The sequence below is a fragment of the Engraulis encrasicolus genome, chromosome 3 (genome assembly GCF_034702125.1).
Source record: "Engraulis encrasicolus isolate BLACKSEA-1 chromosome 3, IST_EnEncr_1.0, whole genome shotgun sequence".
Classification (NCBI taxonomy): domain Eukaryota; kingdom Metazoa; phylum Chordata; class Actinopteri; order Clupeiformes; family Engraulidae; genus Engraulis; species Engraulis encrasicolus.
In genome coordinates this window covers 44,392,029-44,415,720 of record NC_085859.1, presented here as the reverse complement: position 1 = coordinate 44,415,720, position 23,692 = coordinate 44,392,029, and the positions used below count along the sequence as shown (strand labels likewise).

General features: G+C 40.2%; 1 protein-coding gene across 1 annotated transcript in view; it reads left to right on the top strand.

Annotated features, from left to right (window-relative positions):
• LOC134446193 (rano class II histocompatibility antigen, B alpha chain-like) overlaps positions 1 to 2,630 on the top strand; it is a 4,057-nt gene extending 1,427 nt beyond the window's left edge. The window contains exons 3-4 of the mRNA XM_063195507.1: positions 1,542 to 1,826; positions 2,263 to 2,630. Of these exons, the coding sequence (XP_063051577.1) occupies positions 1,542 to 1,826; positions 2,263 to 2,387 (410 nt within the window). The 3' untranslated portion in view covers positions 2,388 to 2,630. The remainder of the gene's footprint in view (positions 1 to 1,541; positions 1,827 to 2,262) is intronic.
• The last annotated feature ends 21,062 nt before the right edge of the window (positions 2,631 to 23,692 follow it).

Below are 23,692 nucleotides of genomic sequence, written 5' to 3'. Positions count from 1 at the left end.
TTTTTTAAACGATTTGAGAAACAAATCCTTCCTTCGCATTTTCCTCTAGGAGTAAATACATCCTATAGAGAAAACCATGGGTGCTTGACAGAATGATCAAAAGCCTAGTCAAGTTGTTGTAGTTAACTTTGTTTTGGGAGCAATAAAAAAAACGTTCAGAGAAGGGACAGTTGAGATGAGTTTACTAACACTCCCAGGCTTTGTTTTACAGTTGTATGATTATGAGTAAGCCGACAGGCCTTCATTGACACAGCAGAGGAGACATCGGGCTGCAGGGGCGCTGCCAGAAATGCTGGGCCCCATGAAAGATTCGAATTTTGGGCCCCCTTAAGGACCCCTCTCAGTGCTTGGGCACTCTTAAGGGCCCCTATCAGTGCTTGGGCCCTTAGAATCTGTACCACTCTCCACCCCAACCCCCCCCCCGCCCCCCCCTAGCGGCCCCCATGTCGGGCTGCATATAGAAATGAATGTGTAATGAATGTGGATATAGACATAAATGTGTACTATGTTGTTCAGCCCTTTTACTGGGAGGAATTTTGAAAAACCAGCACCCCTCATGTGTGACCAGCACCCCTCATGAAGAATGCATGTATGTGGGGGGAAAAGGCATAGCCCTCTCTCTTAGACCCTTTTTGTCTGTGCGTTAAGAATTTAGGAGCACTGTGAATTCTTATCTGTGGTCCTATTTTTGTTTTCATTCTTTTTTTGCATTGCAATGACACCCCCCCCCCCCCCCCCCAAACAAAAAAAAAATCACGGCGGCCCCCATAGTTTCCAAAATTTCTGTGGGAAACACTGATAACAAATAACAAATAGTTTTACTTTTGGCACAGCATTCACCATTATGTGTGCTGCATCCTTTTCTACTGCACTAGAAAAGTATCTGAGGCAGTGCTGTGGCAGAGCTATAGAGTATAGACTGAATTAAGAATAATATTGCAATGTGAAATCTGAAAAAGCTCAAATAAAGACCAGAGAGCACAAATACAAAGTTGTTCAGAGCAATCTTATTTACATATACTCTTATTTGCCAAGGAAAAGAATAGAAAGAGCCATACAACAGCAAGTGGGAGATTATCTCTAAAATGTTCAATTTGAGTAACAGTCTAGTCACCTACACCTTGATATTTTTATTTACAAGTCAGTTACATTTTAGCACTGTGAAGATCATGAGACATGCACATGTTTCCTTTCATATTGCAACTGATGGGGAGACTAGGTGCACCATTAACACACTGCAGTGCTGACATACAGTACCTTTCTGTCAAGAGGTTTCTCAACCTCTCAAGGGAAGTCTTATAGTTGCAGTAGAGTTTTACTATCATAGACATTAACAATTATGTGACTTCTTTTTGATATCAAGTAGTCATTATTTGTTAAATCCTGAAAAGGTTTAGCGAGGTATCATGGAACATTCTGTAGGACATTTGTCTTTTTTAAGTTTGTGCCCATAGGGTACAAAAAAAACAAGTAAGTCAGGATTTTGAATTAAGGAATCCTCAGATGATGCCATTACGTATCTCATTACTTTGTCTCCTCAGCTCAGCCAATGAGCTCCATCTACTCCAGGAACCAGGTGAAGCTGGGCACTGCCAACACCCTCATCTGTCTGGTCACTGGGTTCTACCCTCCCCGGCTCAACATGACGTGGACCAGGAACAACAAGATTGTGACCATGGGGGCGAGTAACAGTGAGCTCCGTATGAATCTTAATGACGGCACCTACAGGCAGTTCTTCACCCTCAAGTTCACTCCTGAAGAGAGGGACATCTACACCTGCACTGTGGAGCACTCAGCACTGGGCATGCCAATGACCAGAGAGTTCGGTGAAACACATGTCATATGAATCATAAGTCATTTAGATATAATAATCAAATACATAGAGAAGACTGAAAACATTTAGATGACAATTTTCTTTTGTTTGTTTAGGGCCTATTGAGTGTAGTTTAAACGGCTTGCAGGTTTTTTTTACGTAAGATACTGTAGTTTTATATTTATAAACACTTTTATACTCAATTTTACAACAGTAATAGCAGCAATAATAATAATCATCATCCTCATCATCATCATCGTTGTCGTCGTTATTGTTGTGATAATAATAAAATAATAATTATTATAATAGAGCTTTAGTTGCATTGCTATGTTCAAGAAGCAACTCCCAAATATGTCACTGAAAACTCTTAACACCCAACTGTCACTCCCCACCCTTGTCTCTCTCCTGGACATGTCCCCATCTCTCCCCTTTCTCTCCCTCTCCCATAGAGGTTGATGTTCCTCCAGAGGCCAGTGTTGGTCCGTCCGTGTTCTGTGGAGTGGGTCTGACCCTGGGACTGCTGGGAGTGGCTACCGGAACATTCTTCCTTGTCAAGGGGAACCAGTGCAACTGAAACGGCGATCGAGTGTGATATTGTCTGACTGAAAATTTCTGCAAATATTGGTCCTACATGTTATTGTATGGGCAATGTCATCTATAAAAAACACTCAAAGTTATTCCTTGTAAGGTGTCCGGGTAATTTTGACCCGTTTCCAGTTGTTTGCTTAAGAAAAATATTAGGCTATCAATTATTATTCTTTCACACTGAGATACACTGGCTTTGGCTCATTTTCTGTGAGGAACATGAATCTGACCAATTTTTTTTTTTTTTTTAATTAAGTGGCTCCCCCTTGCTACCCCCCTGCACATTTCTATTTCATAGGTGTCCCCGGGTGTCTTTTTGACCCGTGTCATTTATACTGATCACATGTTGAGTAGACAAGGCAGGGGGTGAATTATGTGGGAAAAGGAGCGCAGATATCGTTTGGTCCTCCAGTTGTGCATCAATGTTGTAACTTTCTGCAAGAAGAACCCTAGCTATTAGTGGTTCAACCTGAGATCTTGGATTGAGTTACTCACTTTCTTCACTGTCTCCTTATTTTTCTCTCTCTTTATTTTGCACACTCAAAAATAAATATACACAGAAATTCACAAGCAGGATGAAGGGAACATGAGGGTGAATATGGTGAATATGAGCTATGATATTTTTCTTTTTTTAATTTATTTTTCTATTTGCCCAAATCAAAATGACTCAAACACATAACACAAACACAATCACCTTACAAGGATTAAATAATGGACTCTGATGAGGATGTACAAAGTACTTCAAAAAATTAATACCTTTCCTTATATGCTGTGCACCGATTAAAAAAACAATTTCATCTGTGTTTCTCCGAACTACTCTACATTTTAACAATAGTAGTCCAGAATCCCTGTAAATCCCTGTAAAAAGATTTGGTTTTGTTGAGTGATTATAATCTGTTTCATTGTTTAAAGAAGTCATAAACTGGTATCTTATTAACTAATTCAATAATAACTTTCAGCTAAGAATGTCTTCTTTTCTTTTTTTAATTTGTAAATCCTCAATCCTCAAGTCAATAAAGGTAAAATCCCATTATAAACACAACAGCCCACTACAAGTTGTAATGCACTGTTGATAAATAAAGAAATAATGAATGTTGTAAGTACAGTAATATAATGCTGTTATAAATAAGGTCTGGGTGATTAATAAATACATTTCTAGTACCTCAAAAACACAATCCCATTTCAAGTGTTATACATCAATTTCAGTCATAAATACCCATTTTATTTTAGAAATGTAGCTCAAAATTTGGCTTGTTAAGAACATTGTTTCTATTACTAGTTTGTCTCCATTGGTTTGGCTCATTTCTCGAAACCGAAATGACTTTCATAAATCAACATGGACTAATCCCCAAACCAACTTGCTATTTTCCACAACAGAATGGCATTTCCCATCATCAAAATTAAAATTCTTTGTACGTCTCAAATGTTTAGTACATCTTTGCAAATGGCATTGTACAAGTACATAGTTAACACATTGAGCATACATTTAGCAGCATATTTAGCTAATAAATTGATCTCGAGTATCTCAACGGATTAGACAATTCTCAGTCTAATGCTTGCTCTCTCCAAAACATGCCAGCATGCTTTCAATGTGTAAGCCATCATTTGCCAGGAGGTAAGGGTATTGTTGCACTCTAGATGTTACGAAAAATAACTAGGTGCATGGACCCAAAAGAAGTAAGGTATAAGGAGGAGCAGGTTCGCACACTAAACAAGACACAAAGGTCAAGCACAAGGAGGTAGAGCAGACGTTTCAGGCTGTTGCCATCATCAGTGCTCTCTGTGCTCGCAATGAGCCCAACTGCAACAATTGAATAGTACCCACCAGGCAGGCCCATCACTATGTTTGAGAGACAGGGGTGGTTTAGCCTTAGAGGAAGCACACGCAGACATTTTTTCAGCGCACCTGCTAAGGTTTTGTCTATGAATTCATTATTTTAAGAGCAAAGAAATCCTGCACACTGTCCATTCCACCAACAAACTTTAATACATTGTCTCGGTCATCCGACCTTCTTCATGTTGTATTAAAGTTTGTTGGTGGAATGGACAGTGTGCATGATTTCTTTACACTTAAATGACAACGCCACTGGGATAATATACGCACCTGCCCACCTACAGAGGTGTGCAAAAGCGTCCTCTTGAACAATTATTTTAAGAGCACCATATCGATTTTTAAACACTAGTTACAGTGGATTTTTTTAAATTCACATTTTAATGAACATTCCTTATATGTAAGCTAAACAAAACATTTAAAAATGTTTCAACTGATGAATATTATGATGTTATGTTATGAGTACATGTTTACCCCCGCATAACATATTGCTGTGCACCCTGCTTTTATTGCTGTGCAGAATATAAGTGACATTAAACAATAAATAACCAAACAGGAACTTGTACTCAGATTAACTGGTGGTTCGTATTCAGTGCTTTACTGCATTTGCTTTGGGAAAAATGTAAAAAAATAAATAAAAAAAAAAATAGGGCTAACGATGGCCCTATGTTGACAAGAAACAGGTGCAGTGGGAGGAGCTAATCAACAGAGCAAAATCCAATTATGAAATCAGGAAATTCAATGATGAACGTTTTCAAACAAAGAAGTTCAGATAGACAGTACGTAAAATGCAAGAAATGTTCCAGATGACACATTTACAAGAAACAAGCAAGATTAAAGTCCTCATTCATTCCTTTTGGGGATTGGTAGCCAAGTTCATGAATCCAGACACATTCTTTCTGACGCAGAGTTCTGTCCAGGTCCCCACCTGGTCCCCACCTTGGTGGTTTTCCCCACATACAGTAGTGGGCAAGGATAGGTGAAGATGTAAACCACATGAGTAGAGCAACATGTAATGAGCTGTTTGATTTTGTATGTCTTGTTTGTGTGTGGATGTGTGAATGTCTGACTTTTGAGATAGTGTGAACAAGAAGTGCAGCTCTTACAAGGGAAGTTGCCCTGGGCATTGGAGAGAGTGCTGCGAGGGGGTGGTGTGGCAATGTCAGTGTGAACCAACTTGTCTCTTAGGTTAGGGTTCCTGGAAAAGCCATCATTTGCGAAATTGCCTACACAAATCAGTCAGTAAATTCATGAGGGCGCACACGGACACAGAACATGTAGGATGTGTGCTTCAGTGCTCAGAGGCTAAGTGACCTATTTGTAATTCATTCTGGCGGAATATTCGACTGTACACCTATAGTGCTTAACCAGTAATGGGTTTAGTGGATATTTCACTCGATAATGGCTTCTGGACGAGGGAAATAATCGGGAAACCCCAAAAAGAACCAACCACATGTCGGCGACCCAGATGCTAGCTCACTACAGGAGATGATTAATGCTAAAATAAAATCGACTCGCCCTCCACTGAGCTGATATCTGAGATTCCAACAGTAAGTGCGATTGCACCATTGTGTTCTGTTCACAATATTGCAGTATGCCTGCTGCTCACCATTTAGTTAAACTCATAGCCAAATAGTTTCACCAGTTTCACGTTTGCCCTCGTTTGACACTGAAAGGCCACCAGAGGTGGACGCGGGGGTTATTGGGATTACAGGAAATAAATGTTCAGTTGATATCACGCAAGTAAGTAAGTTGTGCCTCTTGTTATTTTGGGAATGTAGCACATTGCAACAAAAAGTGGACACACACGATAGCACCATTGAAGAGCTTGAGTGTGCTGCATCTGACCAGGGTGATCGCTTGAGCGATTTGGAGAATCTCGTGCAAACTCTGAATGCGCAAGTGACTCAATTGAATGCTAAGTGTGAAGATCTAGAGTGGTGTTCGAGAAGGAATAATATTCGACTAGTTGGAGTACCGGAAGGTGTCGAGGGCTCCAACTCAACCAAATTCATCTCCAGACTTTTACAGGATATTCTGAGACTGGACCACAAACCTATCGTGGACAGAGCGCACCGCAGTTTACGTGAGAAGCCCAAGAAAGATGACCCTCTCAGACCGCCTACACTTTTTTGGGGGGTGAATCGCCCAGGCCTAACTGCAGCCTGTTATACACTCCAGAGCATACTCCAGATTCCGCTGCATTGGATCTTTTTTTCTAAACTCATTGGACATTCGTAAGGTGGATGAGGAAGCTGTTGGAAAATTAGACCAACCTGTATCTGTGGAAGAACTTAAAATTGCAAAAGCTTCAGTGCAAGGTGGAAAGTGTCCAGGCCCTGACAGCTAGCCGGTAGAGTTTTATACTAATTTTTTTCCCATTGTGGACATGTATAATGAATCATTCGAAAATCATACCCTCCCATCTACTCTCACGCATGCCACCATATCTTTTATTCTTAAAAAGAACAAAGACCCTCTGGACTGTGCCTCTTACCGGCCCATAAGTTTGTTGAATGTGGATCTAAAATTACTTTCTAAATTGTTGGCACTTCGCTTAGACCCTATACTGCCCGCCGTCATATCCCCTGATCAGACAGGGTTTATTAGGCATAGGCATTCATTCTATAATATAAGGTGCCTCTATAACATTATATATAGTCAACCCTCATCTACAACTACTGAAGCCCTGATCTCACTTGACGCTTTGAAGGCCTTTGACAGGGTGGGGTGGCCATACCTGTTTTACACTAAGCAAAAATTTGGCCTTGGACAAAACATCATCACCTGGGTCCAGTTGTTATACTCTGAACCAAATGCCTCTGTTAAGACAAACTCTGAATACTTCAGCCTACATTGCTCCACCCAACAAGGATGCCCTTTGAGCCCCCTTTTGTTCGCCATAGCAATTGAGCCTCTGGCTATCCCCCTTCGGTCCAACCAAGATATTGTGGGCATATCTAGATCAGGCATATAACATAAAGTGTCCCTTTATGCTCTTCCTGTATTAATCAAACATCTCCACATCCATACCAGCAGCACTTTAGTGCCTTACAACATTTAGTTATTCATTAGGCTATAAAGTAAATTATAGTAAGAGTGAGCTCTTCCCAATAAGTGCAGCAGCTCAAGCTTATTCTACCCACTCTTTTCCATTTAAATGTTGAAAGATTTACACAGATTTACCTATCAGGGGGTACATGTCACAGACAAATTTCAGAATGTGTTTAAGTTTAACTTTGCAAGTTTGAAATCCATTGTGCAGAAAGACTTTTACAGGTGGTCTGTTTGACCCATATCACTGCCAGCCAGAATTAATTCTGTTAAAATGAACACACTACCAAAATTCTCATATCTTTTTCAGACCATTCCCATATGCATCCCACAAACATTTTGTCATAAAATTGACAAACTAATTACTGAGTTTATCTGGAACAGGAAGGCACCCAGGATTCGTAAATTGCTCCTCCAAAGGCCCAAGAGTCTTGGAGGCATGGCATTGCCTAATTTACAGTATTATTATTGGGCTGCCAATATCAGAGCCCTACACTACTGTTTGCCTTTGACACTCTTACTCCACAACCTACTTGGCTACAGATGCCAAAAAAAAAAAAAATCAAATTCCTGAAAAAAATGACGGAAAAAAATAGAAAAAAAAATAGAAAAAAATTAAGCACTTAGTAGTCCGTGGAATTTCGCCAAATTTTTGCCATTTTTGAGAAAATGTGTCCTGCATCAACACATTGCATAGGCATGTCACACCGCAGGAAAATGAAGTCGCACCACAGGAAATTCACTGCATTATGGCCATTTTAATCCTTTTGTATACATGACTGACATCTGAGCTCATGCTAACTTGATAATGATATTGTGTTTAATCTTAATATGTGTTTTCATTTATAAAAAACTTTTTTTCCTTCTATAAGAGCAGTCACACCACAGGACACCATAAAATGAACCTAAGCATTGTGTGACAGAAACATTGCAATATGAAGACATATTAAGAGGTTAATAGTCACCTTAAGCTTCCACAGCACTCTCCAATAACTGAGGTACTGACTGGTTAGGAGCCAGTCTTTAAGACCCTTGTAGTTGGCCTTGCAGCTGCCCGTTCACAAACATTGACATACATGTCATCCCACAGGACGCAATTTGTGTTACGAAATTGAACTTGTAGTTAATATTACTGTCTTGAGTTTTTTTCACATTCACATATCTTAATATAAAGTTAATATTTATGCAATCATGCCAAATGCTTCATACATTATTCAAAATGTTGTTGGTTAATTTATATATATATATTATATTCCAGGTTTCATTAATGTTACAGTCACACCGCAGGATATTTGACATATAAACCTTTACATAAATCTTAACAAAAATGTTTCTTCTTATCTAAGACTAATATAAAACATAATAACACATCTTCTTTCATTGACATACATTTTTTTAAAGGAAAAATAACAGTTTTGTAGGTTTTTAACCAATGTTACGAAAAAACAAGGCGTCACGTCTCCCACCCATGTGTCAAAACATCAATGAGAATTTGAAACCAGTTCAGGAAACATTTCAAGCTGGGTGATGTTTCTATCCTTTCTACTCTCACTACAAATGCTGCTTTTCCGCCTTCACTGATTGACGGAGCATGGACGGTCTGGTCGAGGTTGGGTATCAAGTCCTTAAAAGACCTGTATATGTATGTATATATATGTATGTATATGTATATGTATGTATATGTATATTTGCCTCATTTCAACAGCTGAGTGGGAAATATTCCTCACCCACATCACTTTTCTTTAGATATCTACAGGTACGCAGGTTTGTCAAAACCTTATATTACAATTTTCCATGTGCCATCTGCTAACCCATTTGACTCCCTCTTAATGCCTCTTCCTAATGCCGAATGTGTGGAATTGCAATCTATCACCCATTTCCCGAAATTTTCATTGATTGGAGGTGCGGGATTTGCTTGATTACGGGGCGGATCCAACTTCCCAAGTGGACTGCAGTGAGACACAGAATCCCTTTCGCTTCCTTCCGTTCCACCACTGACCGGGGGTTGTGTTGTTGATGTTGGGGAGGACACTCTAGCTGGTGCTCCTCGCTGTAAGCGAGTGCTTTGACTCGTACAGGTAAGGAGCATTATTTTCGCTATAGGGCCTTGCATTCGGGGAGGGTTCTTCGATTTGCCTCTACTGTGCGCTTTCCTGTCGTGCAGTCTCTCCTGCTGAAATTGCTCGTGCTCAGCTTGTGGCTGGAGCACTGAAGTCGTCTGAGTGGTGCGCGAAGCGTGTGCAAGGTAGAATAAGTGATCTTTTTACTACGCCGACAGTAGGCCGCTTCGTTACCTGTAAATACAACGCAGTCTCACCCCAAGTAGTCAATTTCTGACTACCTTGGACCAGACTGCAATTTTTGACGTCTTGGGTATTCCTTCCACGTCACATTTTGACTATGTGGCCTAACCCTAAACCTATTCCTAAACCTAACCTCAATGACGTTATGCTGCCACAAGGGGGCGCCTTTGAGGACATAGTCAAAATGTGACGTGGAAGGAATACCCAAGACGTCAAAAATTGCAGTCTGGTCAAAGGTACTCAGATATTGACTACTTGGGGTGAGACTGTGTAGGTAAATATGGGTCAAACTCTGTCTTAATTATTTTTAGCTTCTGCTACGGAGATCCGTGCGCCATCACTATTCAGATTGAGGCTACGAGCGCAGCATAACCACTCGGTATGTAGCCTAAACATGATGCTGGTAATCCCTCTTGTTAAAATTGCTGTATCAGTAGGCCTAATTGTTATACTCCATGTTTACAGGGCGGGGAGTGACCAGCAACTAGGGCATCACAGGCTGCTGCTCTGTTTGGGAACATAGTCCACGTTGGTTTACTGCTTTCCACTGGCGCGACAGGTCGTGGGCTACTGTGGTCGGGTTCTATCGACGCAGGCAGACCCCCAGCAAGGCGCAATCTCACCTGCTGACTACCTGCACTCGCGGGCAACACCGCTATTTAGTGTTTAAAGGGCAATTCCGGCCAGTTTGGATTCATATCCCATCTTGGGTGGACCCAGGGAAAAGGATGAAAGGCGAAACCGCGAGAAATTTTCATGCGTGCTGCGCAAAGTTGTTCAATTGCGCTGTTTTCGGTTAAACCCTGGCCCGTCGGGCAGGTATTTGACCTGTTTTAAAGCTCCTAGCGTGAATTAAAACCCTTTGAACGATTTGGCCGTGGTGTGTGGGTCCATACAAGTCGATCTAGTGGTTCACAGTTCCATTAGGTAGCACAGATACGATACAACAGGAGTTTTCAAAAGTGGCTTACCTACCTCTCTCAGCTTCCGCCTTTCAACTACGTCCGCAAAATGGTTCGCCAAAGTGATACTTCATAGTAATCCATTTTATTTTTGTCCACCAAAGACGAGCCACAAGAAACATATTCACACGTTCCCATGCCCTGTGTTGTTATTGTCTCGCAGATTCACTTCTCTGTCACTGAACGCAGTTTAGTGACGTCACGGTGTCACATGACTCCTGGAAGGAACGCAATTCGCTCATCCAGTTATTATACAGAAGCGAGAGAGAGAGGCGCTGTCGTAATATACTGTTTGATATTTTGAGATGGATCCTCCGTTGGGGTGGTTAAATTGAAGAGTTTGGTGGCCATGGTTATCTTTTTCGAACCAGAATATTTGTTACAGATAAAGAATTATTCCTTCCAGGAGTCATGTGACACCAAGCGGTTTCGCCTTTCATCCTTTTCCCTGGGTCCACCCAAGATGGGATATGAATCCAAACTGGCCGGAATTGCCCTTTAAGTTTTGATTTGATTTATTTTGTGGTTGCATAGCCCTCGTCTGTTTCTGTTGTATTATATCTGTGGCTTTATCAAATTTAACTGAAGACATTCTTTTTTCTTTTTGTGTTTTCCGTTTGTTTGGGTTGATTAATTTTGTTGGACCTGACCTGACTGGGTCTTCTGTGGTCTATTCCTCAGATTGCAGCAGCCTAACTGCATTGGGGGAACTGGCTTCTCGATTCCCAGTGGGTCTGTGTGTGTGTGTGTGTGTTCAGTGGTGGTTAACATTGGTCTACATTATCCCTTCAACCAGGGTGGCTGCACTCCTTCGGCGCAGTATCTCCTCACGCAGCATTGTCATGTAGCCAGGCGCGGAGTGGCCATCGGGAGATCGGGGACTTGTCCCGGTGGGCCGCGGCCGCGAAATATATAACGCAGTCAATATGCGTCTTCGACCGGCCCTGAGATCCCACTAGTGTCTCAACAAGCACTGACTATCTACTTTCCACGATGCCATCAAAATGCCATATTTGTGTTGCCTTGACTAGCCAGTATTTATATGGTGTACTAGACGGCAATACCTCACTGACGGTGTCAAACAGTAAATTGGCCACACCCCTTCTCTACTGATAATTTCCATACACCGTAGATCGCGGAAGTTTACTAGATCTTAGTGACACAGTTTCGTTTTCAGTATTTGAAGAACCTGTGCTATTTAGATTGGTTACCAAAGGATGGAAATATTAAGAAGTTATGATTTATTTTCCGATTTCCACATGACTGTTACAGTTTACAGTCTGCCAGCCCAGATTCACTTGCTCTGTGGTTATTGACTTGGGTTACGAACAGACTCCACCAAGTGGTAAGGAAGAGAACTGCAGCTAACAGACGCAGTTTTGTTTTGATGGCATTGATTTGTTAGAACTACTGGTCCGGTATATCTCCTTATACTCGAATAATATTATTATCATACATATATTTATATGTGGCACATTTAGGATGTAGCCTATGTAATGTCTGAAGAAATGGAACAAAATAATTACCACACAAGATTCTGATGTGACCAGTGCTGGGTGTGTAGACTAAACTGTGGATTAAAGTGGAGTGATTGCAAGAAACAAAGACATTTGCTGCAACGAAGACAGCGTTTAAAGGTAGGCCTACACCGTTTAATACATTTTGTTGACTTATGGTTGTGCTTTGAAGTAGCTAGGTTTGGCTTATTTGCTGTATGGTGGGTTTAATGCACAATGTAGACAGACTTTTTGTAAGCTATAGCCTACTCTTCTAAAAATCCCCACACTCAAAACTTTGTGCCCGTGCTCATCCTGTCTTCCTTAAACGATAATTCAATAGGCCTACAAACTGACAAAATGACAGTGGAGTGCACATACTGCATAATGCAGTAGCATTATGTATCCTAACCTGCAACTAGTTCTATTGCTTTGGACTGTGATGATGGCTGCAGTGGTGTAGTCTACTTTTTGAAGTGGGTATACTGTATATTTGAGCATTTTTTGATGTGGGTATACTGTATATATTTGTGCTATTCTAAATAATGGATCAATCAATTTTGAGTGGGTATACTGTAATCCCTGAAATTTTGAAATGGCTGCGTATAGGCCTACCTGCGTTTTACGTAGGGCCTAGACCAGGGATGGGCAACTGGAGGCCCGGGGGCCACATGCGGCCCGCCTCCTTACTAAGTGCGGCCCATAGATAAACCATACTTATACATTATAATGAACAAACTTTCTTAAACCACTACTGGGTCAATCTGTTAAAATTAGACTGTTGGCTGACAGAACACTCATTGCTTCCAAACTTTTTCGGCGGCCACTGAGCAACCAACTGCACCTTGAATCTGCAAGCTGCAGTCAGATCCGCAGTCATCTGGCCCTCCAATGTTCACAATGAAAAAAATGTGGCCCTCCTTATCATGAAAGTTGCCCACCCCTGACCTAGACTACACCACTGGCTGTGCATTTCATCAAGGTGTAGGCTACAATCCTCAACTTCAGGTTGATATTTTGACAACACTAATGTCCACATGTAGTACGACTGCAGATTTCCTGGTTTTTGTGTTTTTGGTTAGAGTTTGGAGTTTGGTTTGTTTTTTTTTTAAAAGGGCCGCCAAGGGGAAAATTCTCCCGGTAGGAAAAGTCCCCCCACTCCGCCCCTGGTCATAGCAAAGGTAAGTAGAGTGGAATGCATTAGTCTGTACTGAATTGACATAGCCTATACACTGTACTCGATCCTGTGTCTCAAGCCCCTTTTCTCTCTTCTATATTTTGGACAGGTGTGGTCGGAGCGAGGCAACCGGCAGGCAGACCTTGGTAGTGGACCCCTCTTCACTTTCTTTGCTGTGCCGCACGACGGGTGTTTATCTTATTATTTTTGTGCGTTTTGTGTGTTTTTTTTAATATTCCTTCACGAGTGGTGTGTATTCTGGGACTTCCTCTTTTCTCGCTCTACTGCCCGGTAAGCCTATGCCCCACCCCCAGTCAGTTTCATAACATTTGCACAGGCTTCTCTCCAGTGTGGCTATCAGGTTAGCATATTAGTGGAGTTGCAGCCGCCCTGAGTAGTGATCCTGTGTTCGTTACCATAATATTGGAGCAATTGTAATTGCTGTTATCCATTTGTATTGTGCTCAAGCAACTGTAGCCCTTCCTGTTCGAGGACCACCCTCACAGTGTGTTAAGTGTCTACATGTGTTTTCCTATTTGAGAAGCTAAGAAAAAGAAAACGGAGTGAATGAAAAATTAACCTTACAGAATTAATAAAAATTGGTCTTGTTTGAACCCATGTCTCATCCTTGAAGTGTGCACGAACCTGGGGATCTGTGAACATCTATTGGGTAACAGGGGGTGTCCCGAGGTGACCCCCCTCGGGTGGCGTAGTCGCAATTTGTAAAATTTCCTGGCCAATACTACACAAAGGAATGATATCCTCCATTTATAATCGTATGTATGCCTTAAAACCTCTGAATCTCAATTGAATTAAGAGTCAATGGGAGGAGGACCTGGAAAGTGAGATCTTAGATGTTGAATGGGACTCAATCTTACAACGTGTGCACGCATCGTCAATTTGCGCTAAACCTGGTGTCATTCAGTGTAAAATTGTCCACCGGGCTTACAGGATTAGGGTCACAGTAAGCCGCCTTTTTCCTGATGGTGTCACTCAGCACCCGCGACACTGGCACACACACTCTGGTTTTGTCCAAAACTATTTGAATACTGGTCCAAGGTCTTTGATATCCTGCCGTATGTATTAGAACAAACAATTGCGCCATCTCCATTTACTGCGTATGTAGCAAAGTGGAAGTTTGGATGTTAGTTTTCCTAAAATAATAACCATCAAACTGATACTTGTAATTGCACGACTACGCCACTGGGGGACTGCCACCCCAGAATATATTTTGATTTCAACCAATAAGGCACAACAGGTTCGGATAGAATGGACAAGAGACGTACCTTTGTTTAAAGGAATAACAATGTTTTCTTTATTAATACAATTGTAGTCAATTAAAACCCTGCGCCGCTGAGATAAAAACAGTAATGCACATTAGAACGGGGTTGGCTGCCACAGGATAAAGGGGTTTCACCGAGCTAGGCCAGCCGGGCAGGCTTAGGCCTACTAGTTGAGAATAAATTAGTTCACCACTCGTGCACAAAACCAAGGGCCTAGGGCCCCCATACTCAATTAGCTGCCATTTGTGGCCCACGGGGCATCTATTTTTGGCCCACAAATAATTTTGAATTTTTTTATTTTTTTTTAAATCATTTTTTTTTTTGGATCCGATCACGCTGTCGGCTCTTATTTTGAAATCGCGCCATAGACGCAATAGAGCTCGAAAGTCCCGCCCCTCAGTTCCGCGTTTCACGGGACCTAAGCTGACCATCTAACAACATGGTAGAGAGTAAATATCTTCTGATCTCAGTCATGATATGCGCTGGGCTACAAATATGCTGTTTAACCCTCTACTGCATAGGGTTGCCATATGGCAACCGTTAACTTTTTCCAGTTTTTCTAGTAGATGGTACACTATAACCTATATATTTAGACTTATTTGTGATAAGACAGCCTTTTACTTTGAAACCAAAAAAACTTTTCAGGTCACATGATAAAGAAATAAACACAGGAAGCCCTTTTTCATCACCTACTTTGGTGTGTGGAGGTCATCGCTCAAGGCCTCCATAAACCAAGGTATTACCAACATTTCAGCCCAAAATATTGTTATAAAAAAATAAAAACACTATCTGTAATATGTAAACTGTTATTTTTCATCATTAAAACAACTTTAGATGCAAAGGTTTTTTTTGTAAAATGGTAAAATGTTATGGTTGCCATATGGCAACTTCATGCAGTTATGGAACAACATTTTGGCCATTCACCCCAATCAACCCCATTGGAATGACTTAGAATTAGAGTAGTATGAGGCTATTTTTACAGATATTTCTTATAATTCTTGTGCCAAATGAATAATTTGTACTTATATTTGTAATTTTAGACATGTTTAATGTAAAAATGCATTGTACATGTTTGCAAATAGGTGTAAACAACCTTTTCGGAAGCTTTTTTGTAAATGTATGTACATGTCTATGGGTCGAATTGATGACCATATTTTGCTATCTTACCAAAAATAATTTCACTAAATACTAAAAATATATATTTTAATTGATGTAATTTAATGACTTTTAACATTTGGAAAGTAATATATTGGAGTTTTATCAAGGAAAATTTGTCTTTTTGAGGAAAAACCTGATTTTACACAAGATTCCACGACTGCATGAAGTTGCCATATGGCAACCATAAGGTAAAATCTTAATTAAAAATATATATATATATTTTGGAAATCTATTATTTAACTCATTTTAACACTAAAAAAGCACTGAAACATTTTTTACATTGTAAATATAATAATTCATGCAGTAGAGGGTTAAGAGGCTAGATAAAGATTATTCATGCAGAAGTATCAATGTTTTGTTCCGAGGCCGTCGGCATGAAAAATGTGAAGAAACACCGCTTTCTAAAAAGTTTGGGGGTTCGTACGAAAAATTAAGCAAAAATATCAGAAACAACATATATGGAGCTCGTGGCACAACTCGAAGGGGATCGAAATATCATTTTAATACCGCCATTGGATTACATGCTACGATTTTCGGCTAAAAACGCCGTTGAGGTCCCATGAAATCGGGGGAAGTGACGTCACTTTCGAGCTCTATGAAGAAGCGTGCCGTGCCCCGCCCCCTCAGGCAGTTTCTCCCTCTTTGTGTCAGTCACTGCAGGCTTCAGACAGAAGCACCTACGACGCTGGCATTAGAAGTTGTGAGGTAGACTACAAGGGAAGGACTGTATCAGAGCCTGTAAATAAATTATTCACAAAGTTCTCTATGCATCGTTTTTGAAAGTAATGGTCCACATTTGATTGCAAACAGTGTGTTAGGACTTCGAATTGGTTTAGCAGTAGCTGTAGCTAGTTGCTAACACAAATGAAGGCAAACTGTGTTTGAACTCTGCTGGCAGCTAATTGGTAGCCTATTAAAAACGAATTGCTTAATAAACTTTTCACACTTTTAAACAGTCCCCAAATAGTTCGTTTGGAATGCAAAGACCCTCATAAGACTGCAAACAAAGTTATGAGCAACTTCACAATTTATTATTGCCTTTTGCATTTAATCAACATGGCATCAAATGTGCCATTTTCTTGTTGACAAAACCTGGTGTTCTCCTATCTATGTGTCCTCTTTGTTGGGTCCATTATTGCCTCTGATTCTCATTATGCATGTGAGAGCTGCATAAACAAAGTCATAATAAGCAAGATGTGTTTGAAAAGTGTTATCTTCAGGCTTATTGGTTTTCTCACTAAGAAATAAATCTTTATGAACGTAGTCTGCAAATATAGGCTAACAGATAATCTTATGTCATTTAAAAAAAATACTGAAGGGTGGGTGGCAATGAGAGCAAGGCAGGCACCTCACCCCACAATGCAGGCCCTTTATGAGAGAAATGTTCTCCCATCCTGTCACTAGAAACTAAATATCTGCTGTGGGTGTGAGTGCGTGTGTATTGTGCTTACAAAGGACTTATCATGTTTTATTTTATTTTGTTATTAATTTTTTTATTATTATTTTTTTTTTTTTTTTTGGGGGGGGGGTCGTGTCGGCCCGGCCCGGCCCTTTATTGGGAGGAATTTTGAAAAACTGGCCCTCGGGGACTTTTAATTGAGTACCCCTGGCCTATGGTAAACACCAGTCACACACGCTCATAGGCTCTCTACGCTATGTAAGTGATTAAATGACAAGTGTGGATCTCCACTACACACAGAATAAATCCGTAGAATAATACACACTCAAACTACTAGTCTACTGTATGGCCCTGCCCGACAAGAGCAGCGTACATAGGCCTAGAACTGTGACAGCCAAACCCTGTACAATGACTAAGTAACAAGCTAAAGCGGCGGACAGGCAAAAGAAAAAAAAAAAAAAAAAAAGGCTTAACAATTTCGCTAAGGGCAAAACAGCGGTGAGCAGCTGCCGCAAGCAGTCTGCCCACAGACACCCTCAACGTACTCTATGGTGTCTGGAATCAGGCAAACATACACACACACAGATCAGTACATGTTACATACAATTAGTGGTCAAATGTTTAACATGAGCTACGCCTATAACAAATGATCTTTACAATGAATAGCCTGCATCCGGGTCAGAGAGTTGCAACAGTGAGACACCTCTGAAAACACTGGCCAGTGAAAGACTGTGTGGTCCGATGACCTTCTCTGTGCCTCGGTTTGATTGACGAGACCTTTGTGATGAAGTGTGTAGCGTTTTTGAAGTTGTTTATAGCGGGGAAACATCAGAAAATAATAGGCTTATAATTGGCCCCGCCGTGATGCATTGGCTGCGTTTTTCACCAAAAAGCTTAAAATTAGCTAACTCCATAACGGCGCGGCATTGCCCGGAATGGCTCATCATTAGATACATTATGAAGCATGGGAAAGCGATGGTGAAACTTTCATTTTACGCCGGAACTATCCTTTAAATGAACTCGGAAAAAGGAAATTGCAGGTGCCAACCAATCACGTGCTAACACCAATCGCAGACTAGGCCTACTGCCATGCCTAGGCGCAAAACCTTCACCATGTTACATTTTAAATAGTGAAGGCTTTGTAGCCAACTGTTGATTTTTGTTTTTGTTATATGACGAGCATCCATCAACTCCATTCAGGGACTGTGTTTTGTTGTAACATAATGCTGGGTTAGCCAAATGTTTTGCTGAAAAACAAATATACTGTATATATTTTTTTTTACCTTCGCCGAGACAAAGTCGGTGAAGGTTATGTTTTGACCGCTGTGTACTTATTTATTTGTGAATATGAAGAGCTCTTTTCCAAAACGCTATATCCACCATTTTTGACTTTTTGCATCTTAATATTGGAATTGACTGTTAAGAGGTCCTATCATCTATATGCGAATTCTTGCTTTTCAAATGTTTTGAGAACATACTTTAAAACCTCTATAAAAAATGCATTTTGCAATGCATTTCAATTGAGTGCCCAATACAAAAATGTAAATTTCCCAACATTCTATAAAATGGATATACAGTTGTGCTCATATGTTTACATACCCCAGCAGAATAAACGCTTTCTTCGCGATTTCTCACAAAATATGAAGGATTACACAAAACCTTTTTTTTCACTCATTGCTAGTGACTAGCTAAAGATATTTATTAGCAATATTCTGTGTTTACTCTTTCAAAAGCATGATCACAACCCAAACTACCCAAATGACCCTGTTCAAAAGTTTACATACCCTAGTTGCTAATGCTGAATATGGCCCTGTTTAACATCAGGGACCGCTCTAAAATGTTTGTGGTAGTTGTGGATAAGGCTCTTAATGTTCTCAGATGACAGAACAGCACATTCTTCCTGGCAGAATGGTTGTTTCCTATAATATTTTTGGGTGTCTTGCTGGAACCTCACATTTGAGGTTTCCCCTGAATGGCTCAATGATGTTGAGATCAGGAGAGTGAGACGGTCGCTCAAAAACTTCATTTTATTCTTTCTGAAGCTAGTGACGGGTTGATTTGGCTTTCTGTGTTGAAATATTGTCATGTTGGCATGTCCAAACAATGGACCATGTGCAGTTTCAAGGCTGATGTGTGTCAAGTTTCCTCCAGTATTTTTCACAGGGCAATGTATTCATCATTCTGCGAGTATGGATCAAAAGTATAATGCATTTGTAACTCAAATGTCCCCATGAAATCAGTGGTCCACGACCATGTTTCACAGAAGGGTATGGTGTAACTTTCATCATAGGCTCCATTGACTGTTCTCCAAATGGTACTGTTAATAGTGGCCTAAAAAAGTTCCATATTGATCTCATTTTTCCAAATGACTTTGTCACAGGCATTTTGATGCTTCTCACTGTGCTATTTTGTGTATCATATGCAAAATAACATGTTTGCATTTTTGTGGTAATGGCTTTCTCCTGGCAACCCCCAACAGCCCATCTTTCCTCAAGTGCCAACATTTTTTCATGTTGTCCTATATTTCACCTGAAGTTATTTTTTGGTTGTCCTATGCCTCCTGAACAATTTCTCTTGCAATGATCATTGCAATGCAATGATTCCCTTGCCCATTGGCTTGATTCCAACCAAACTCCTCATATTGCATTTCTGAATTGAAATTCCAACGGTGCCAACATGACAATATTTCGACACAGAAAGCCAAATCAACCCGTCATTAGCTTCAGAAAGAATAAAATGAAGGTTTTTGAGCGACCATCTCACTCTCCTGATCTCAACATCATTGAGCCACTCAGGGGAAACCTCAAATGTGAGGTTCCAGCAAGACACCCAAAGATATTATAGAAAACAACCATTCTGCCAGGAAGAATGTGCTGTTTTGTCATCTGAGAACATTAAGAGCCTTATCCACAACTACCACAAACAATTTAGAGCGGTCCCTGATGTTAAACAGGGCCATATTCAGCATCAGAAACTAGGGTATGTAAACTTTTGAACAGGGTCATTTGGGTAGTTTGGGTTGTGATCATGTTTTTGAAAGAGTAAACACAGAATATTGCTAATAAATATCTTAAGCCAGTCACTAGCCATGAGTGAAAAAAAAAGGTTTTGTGTAATCCTTCATATTTTGTGAGAAATCGCAGAGAAAGCGTTTATTCTGCTGGGTTATGTAAACATATGAGCACAACTGTATCTCATTTTGGAAAAGAGCTCTTCATATGTTTGTTTGTACTTCCGTATAACTCAGACAGAACTGAGCCGATTTTTATTAAATTTAGTGGGATGATTGGTCATGACCCAAGGAACAATCGATTACTTTTTGGGAGTGATTGGGTCAAAGGTCAAGGTCAAGGTCACGAAAAGGTCAAAAACGTAAATTGAGCCGATTTTCATGAAATTTAGTGGGATGATTGGTCATGACCCAAGGAACAATCGATTACTTTTTGGGAGTGATTAGGTCAAAGGTCAAGGTCACGAAAAGGTCAAAAACGTAAATTGAGCCGATTTTTATGAAATTTAGTGGGATGATTGGTCATGACCCAAGGAACAATCGATTACTTTTTGGGAGTGATTGGGTCAAAGCTCAAGGTCACGAAAAGGTCAAAAACGTAAATTGAGCCGATTTTTATGAAATTTAGTGGGATGATTGGTTATGACCCAAGGAACAATCGATTACTTTTTGGGAGTGATTGGGTCAAAGGTCAAGGTCAAGGTCACGAAAAGGTCAAAAACGTAAATTGAGCCGATTTTTATGAAATTTAGTGGGTTGATTGGTCATGACCCAAGGAACAATCGATTACTTTTTGGGAGTGATTGGGTCAAAGGTCAAGGTCAAGGTCACGAAAAGGTCAAAAACGTTTTTCTTTCTGCCAAGCACTATATGCCAGAACAACGTGTGCATGCTGAATTGAATAAGAGGTCAAGACTGGGCCAAAAATGTAATATTACGATATTCCGGTCCGATTTAAATGAAACTAACACCAAAATTTGGAGAATGTTATGCCCCACACTCTGAAGATGGCCAGAAAAAAAACAAGTGGCGTAGGCGAAGGTTTGCGCTCTACCTAGTGCCCGTTCTAGTTTATATTATAAAATTCTAGTTTTCTATTTAACATGCAAGGCTACCCACGTTTTAGGCAATGTTGTCTTTTTCTTCATACAAAGCCGCGCACGGTGGGGACTCAAGCCCAACTAGTTTCAAAATATGTAGAAGTTTAAATATTGATGGCTATGTACAGTATATCACGAAAGTGAATACACCCCTCACAGTTTTGCAGATTTTTGAGTATATCTTTTCATAGGAAAGCATTACAGAGGGGTCATTCCAGCTGGAATCAGCAAATTTCTGAAAAATCTCCCACTCAATGTATGTGATGGCTTAAACATCCAATAGATCATATCCACAATATCAGAACTCAGCTCTGGATACTTTTGGCACAAAAAAACTGTAAATAAGTACACCCCCTACGCTTGTTTTAGCGACATTGCATGAGTGACCATGTTCAGACTCAATTATCTCCAGAACTATTCGTGTCAGATTCATTATATTTTCAGGGCTAAGAGTCCCAGACCTGAATATCATATATTACAATTTGCAGCACTGTAAGTCAAATCACACCGTAATAATGTGCCTCTACTTTTTGTAGATATCATATGTTCTAGGGTTTCCAAATGTCTGTAAAAACCTCAAAGTTCTACATGTAAGGTTCATCCTTGGTAAATGGTCTGATATGTACCATGACTTTCACATCATAGTATATCTAACAAAAGGCTCCAATGGTTGTTGAGATACAGAGGTCCAAAGATGGGAAAAAAATAATTTGCACCAATGTTTGGAGCAATATTTCCAATCTATGACACTAGTTAGGAACTTTCTGTTTGGTGTTTCTGAAAGAGGATGTTTTTTTTAACAACATATAAAAAAATTGGGATGGTGTTTTGCCTCATTCTTTTTATAACGGACTTCAAAATCTCAATTGGCTACAATTACTTGAAGCTATGAGGCCCATGTCACCAACCGACTTGTCGCAACTCTCAAATCCATGGCTCTGATGTCACCTTAACAGTGAAAACAAGATGGCTACCCTGTGAATGACAAAGCAAATTCTAGGGAAACCATAACACTTGTAAATGAATTGATTGATGCCACACAGCAAGAATAGCACATTGCACATGGCTTTGATAGACATTAATTATTTTAATTGTAAAATCATAATAATAATCATCATCATCATTTTAGTAGTAGTAGTAGTAGTAGTAGTAGTAGTAGTAGTAGTGGTAGTGGTAGCGGTAGTAGTAGTCTTGGAATAAAGTGATGAAATAGGAGAGGATTAAAGAATTGTAGCACTCTTGTTTGCAACAAGGACTCCCATCCTAACTAGTCTTTCAATCAGCACCTGTAACTTTATATTTGCTATGAAGCTTGTGTCTTACTCGTTAAGTTACCAGCTGTATTGCAAAATAACTTAATTCATACTGGCTAGAGATTCCCTCAGACAATTTTGACAGCATGGTCCTGGAGTTTTAGTTAGAAGAGTTTGCTTGCATGCAGTATTCAATATCAGGTGAATATTGAAGGCACAGAAATTCATATTGGCACCAGACAACCATGTGGTTCTTGTCACATTGCTGCAATCTTATTCAGCTGCTTGCATCATTATAATATTATACCACTGCAATGTTGACAAGTGGATTGCAGGTTAGCAGCAGTGATTACAACAATCATGGTTTGGATATTTGTAGACAATGTTCATTACTTGTAAAGTTCATCATTACATTGATCCAGGTGAGATAATGAAAGCCGAAAGGAACCTTTGCCGCATGCAAAAGCGTTCAGATATGGTGGTGGATTGGGGGCGGGGCACAGTTCTACAGTCAGGGTACCTCTGTCGTGGTGACTGTTGGCGGGGGTGGGACTGTTTTATGGTCGCATAGGAAAGTAAAAGTTGATTAGAGATGACACATAGGAGGAGACAGTTTGTAAAGAGGTATCCTGATTGTAGAACTTCCCGCCCCCCATCATCCTCCCCTGACCGAAGTGCCCTGAGCATGGTGGTGGTATCCTTACTGAAATCAATACCTATGTTGACATTGTCCTTCAAGGTACCAATTTCGTTGCACCTGTACAATGACAACAAAGTTTCATTCGAAGTTTCATTGAGGTGTTCCTCATTGAATTGCCAATGACGGATGATTGCGCACATCAATATGAGTGCAGATACCTAATGCATCATCAATGTCAATGGCAAGCTACCTTATAAAGTCAACTCATAAGATGCAGCTGGTGATTGAAAGTTAAGTGTGTATAAAATAATTTGTCACAGGCCAGAGCATTAAAAGTTCCTGACTTGTTTAATACATTTCATTTTTTTTTTTTCAAATATTCAATCACCATCAAGGAAGTCAAGGTTGCATCAAGGAAATCATATCAACACCTTGTTTTATTTCCAGAGGTTGTTTTTTTATGACTTCTCTCAAAATGGTACTTCTCTCAACCATCTTGAATTTATTGCTAACGTAGCGCCAGTGAGAACATGTTGCGTAGTCACTTGATCATCTGGCCGATAGTACACTTAAAAAGATGAGGCCAGAATCCCTGAAAAAAAATCAGAAATATTGAGCTGAACAAACA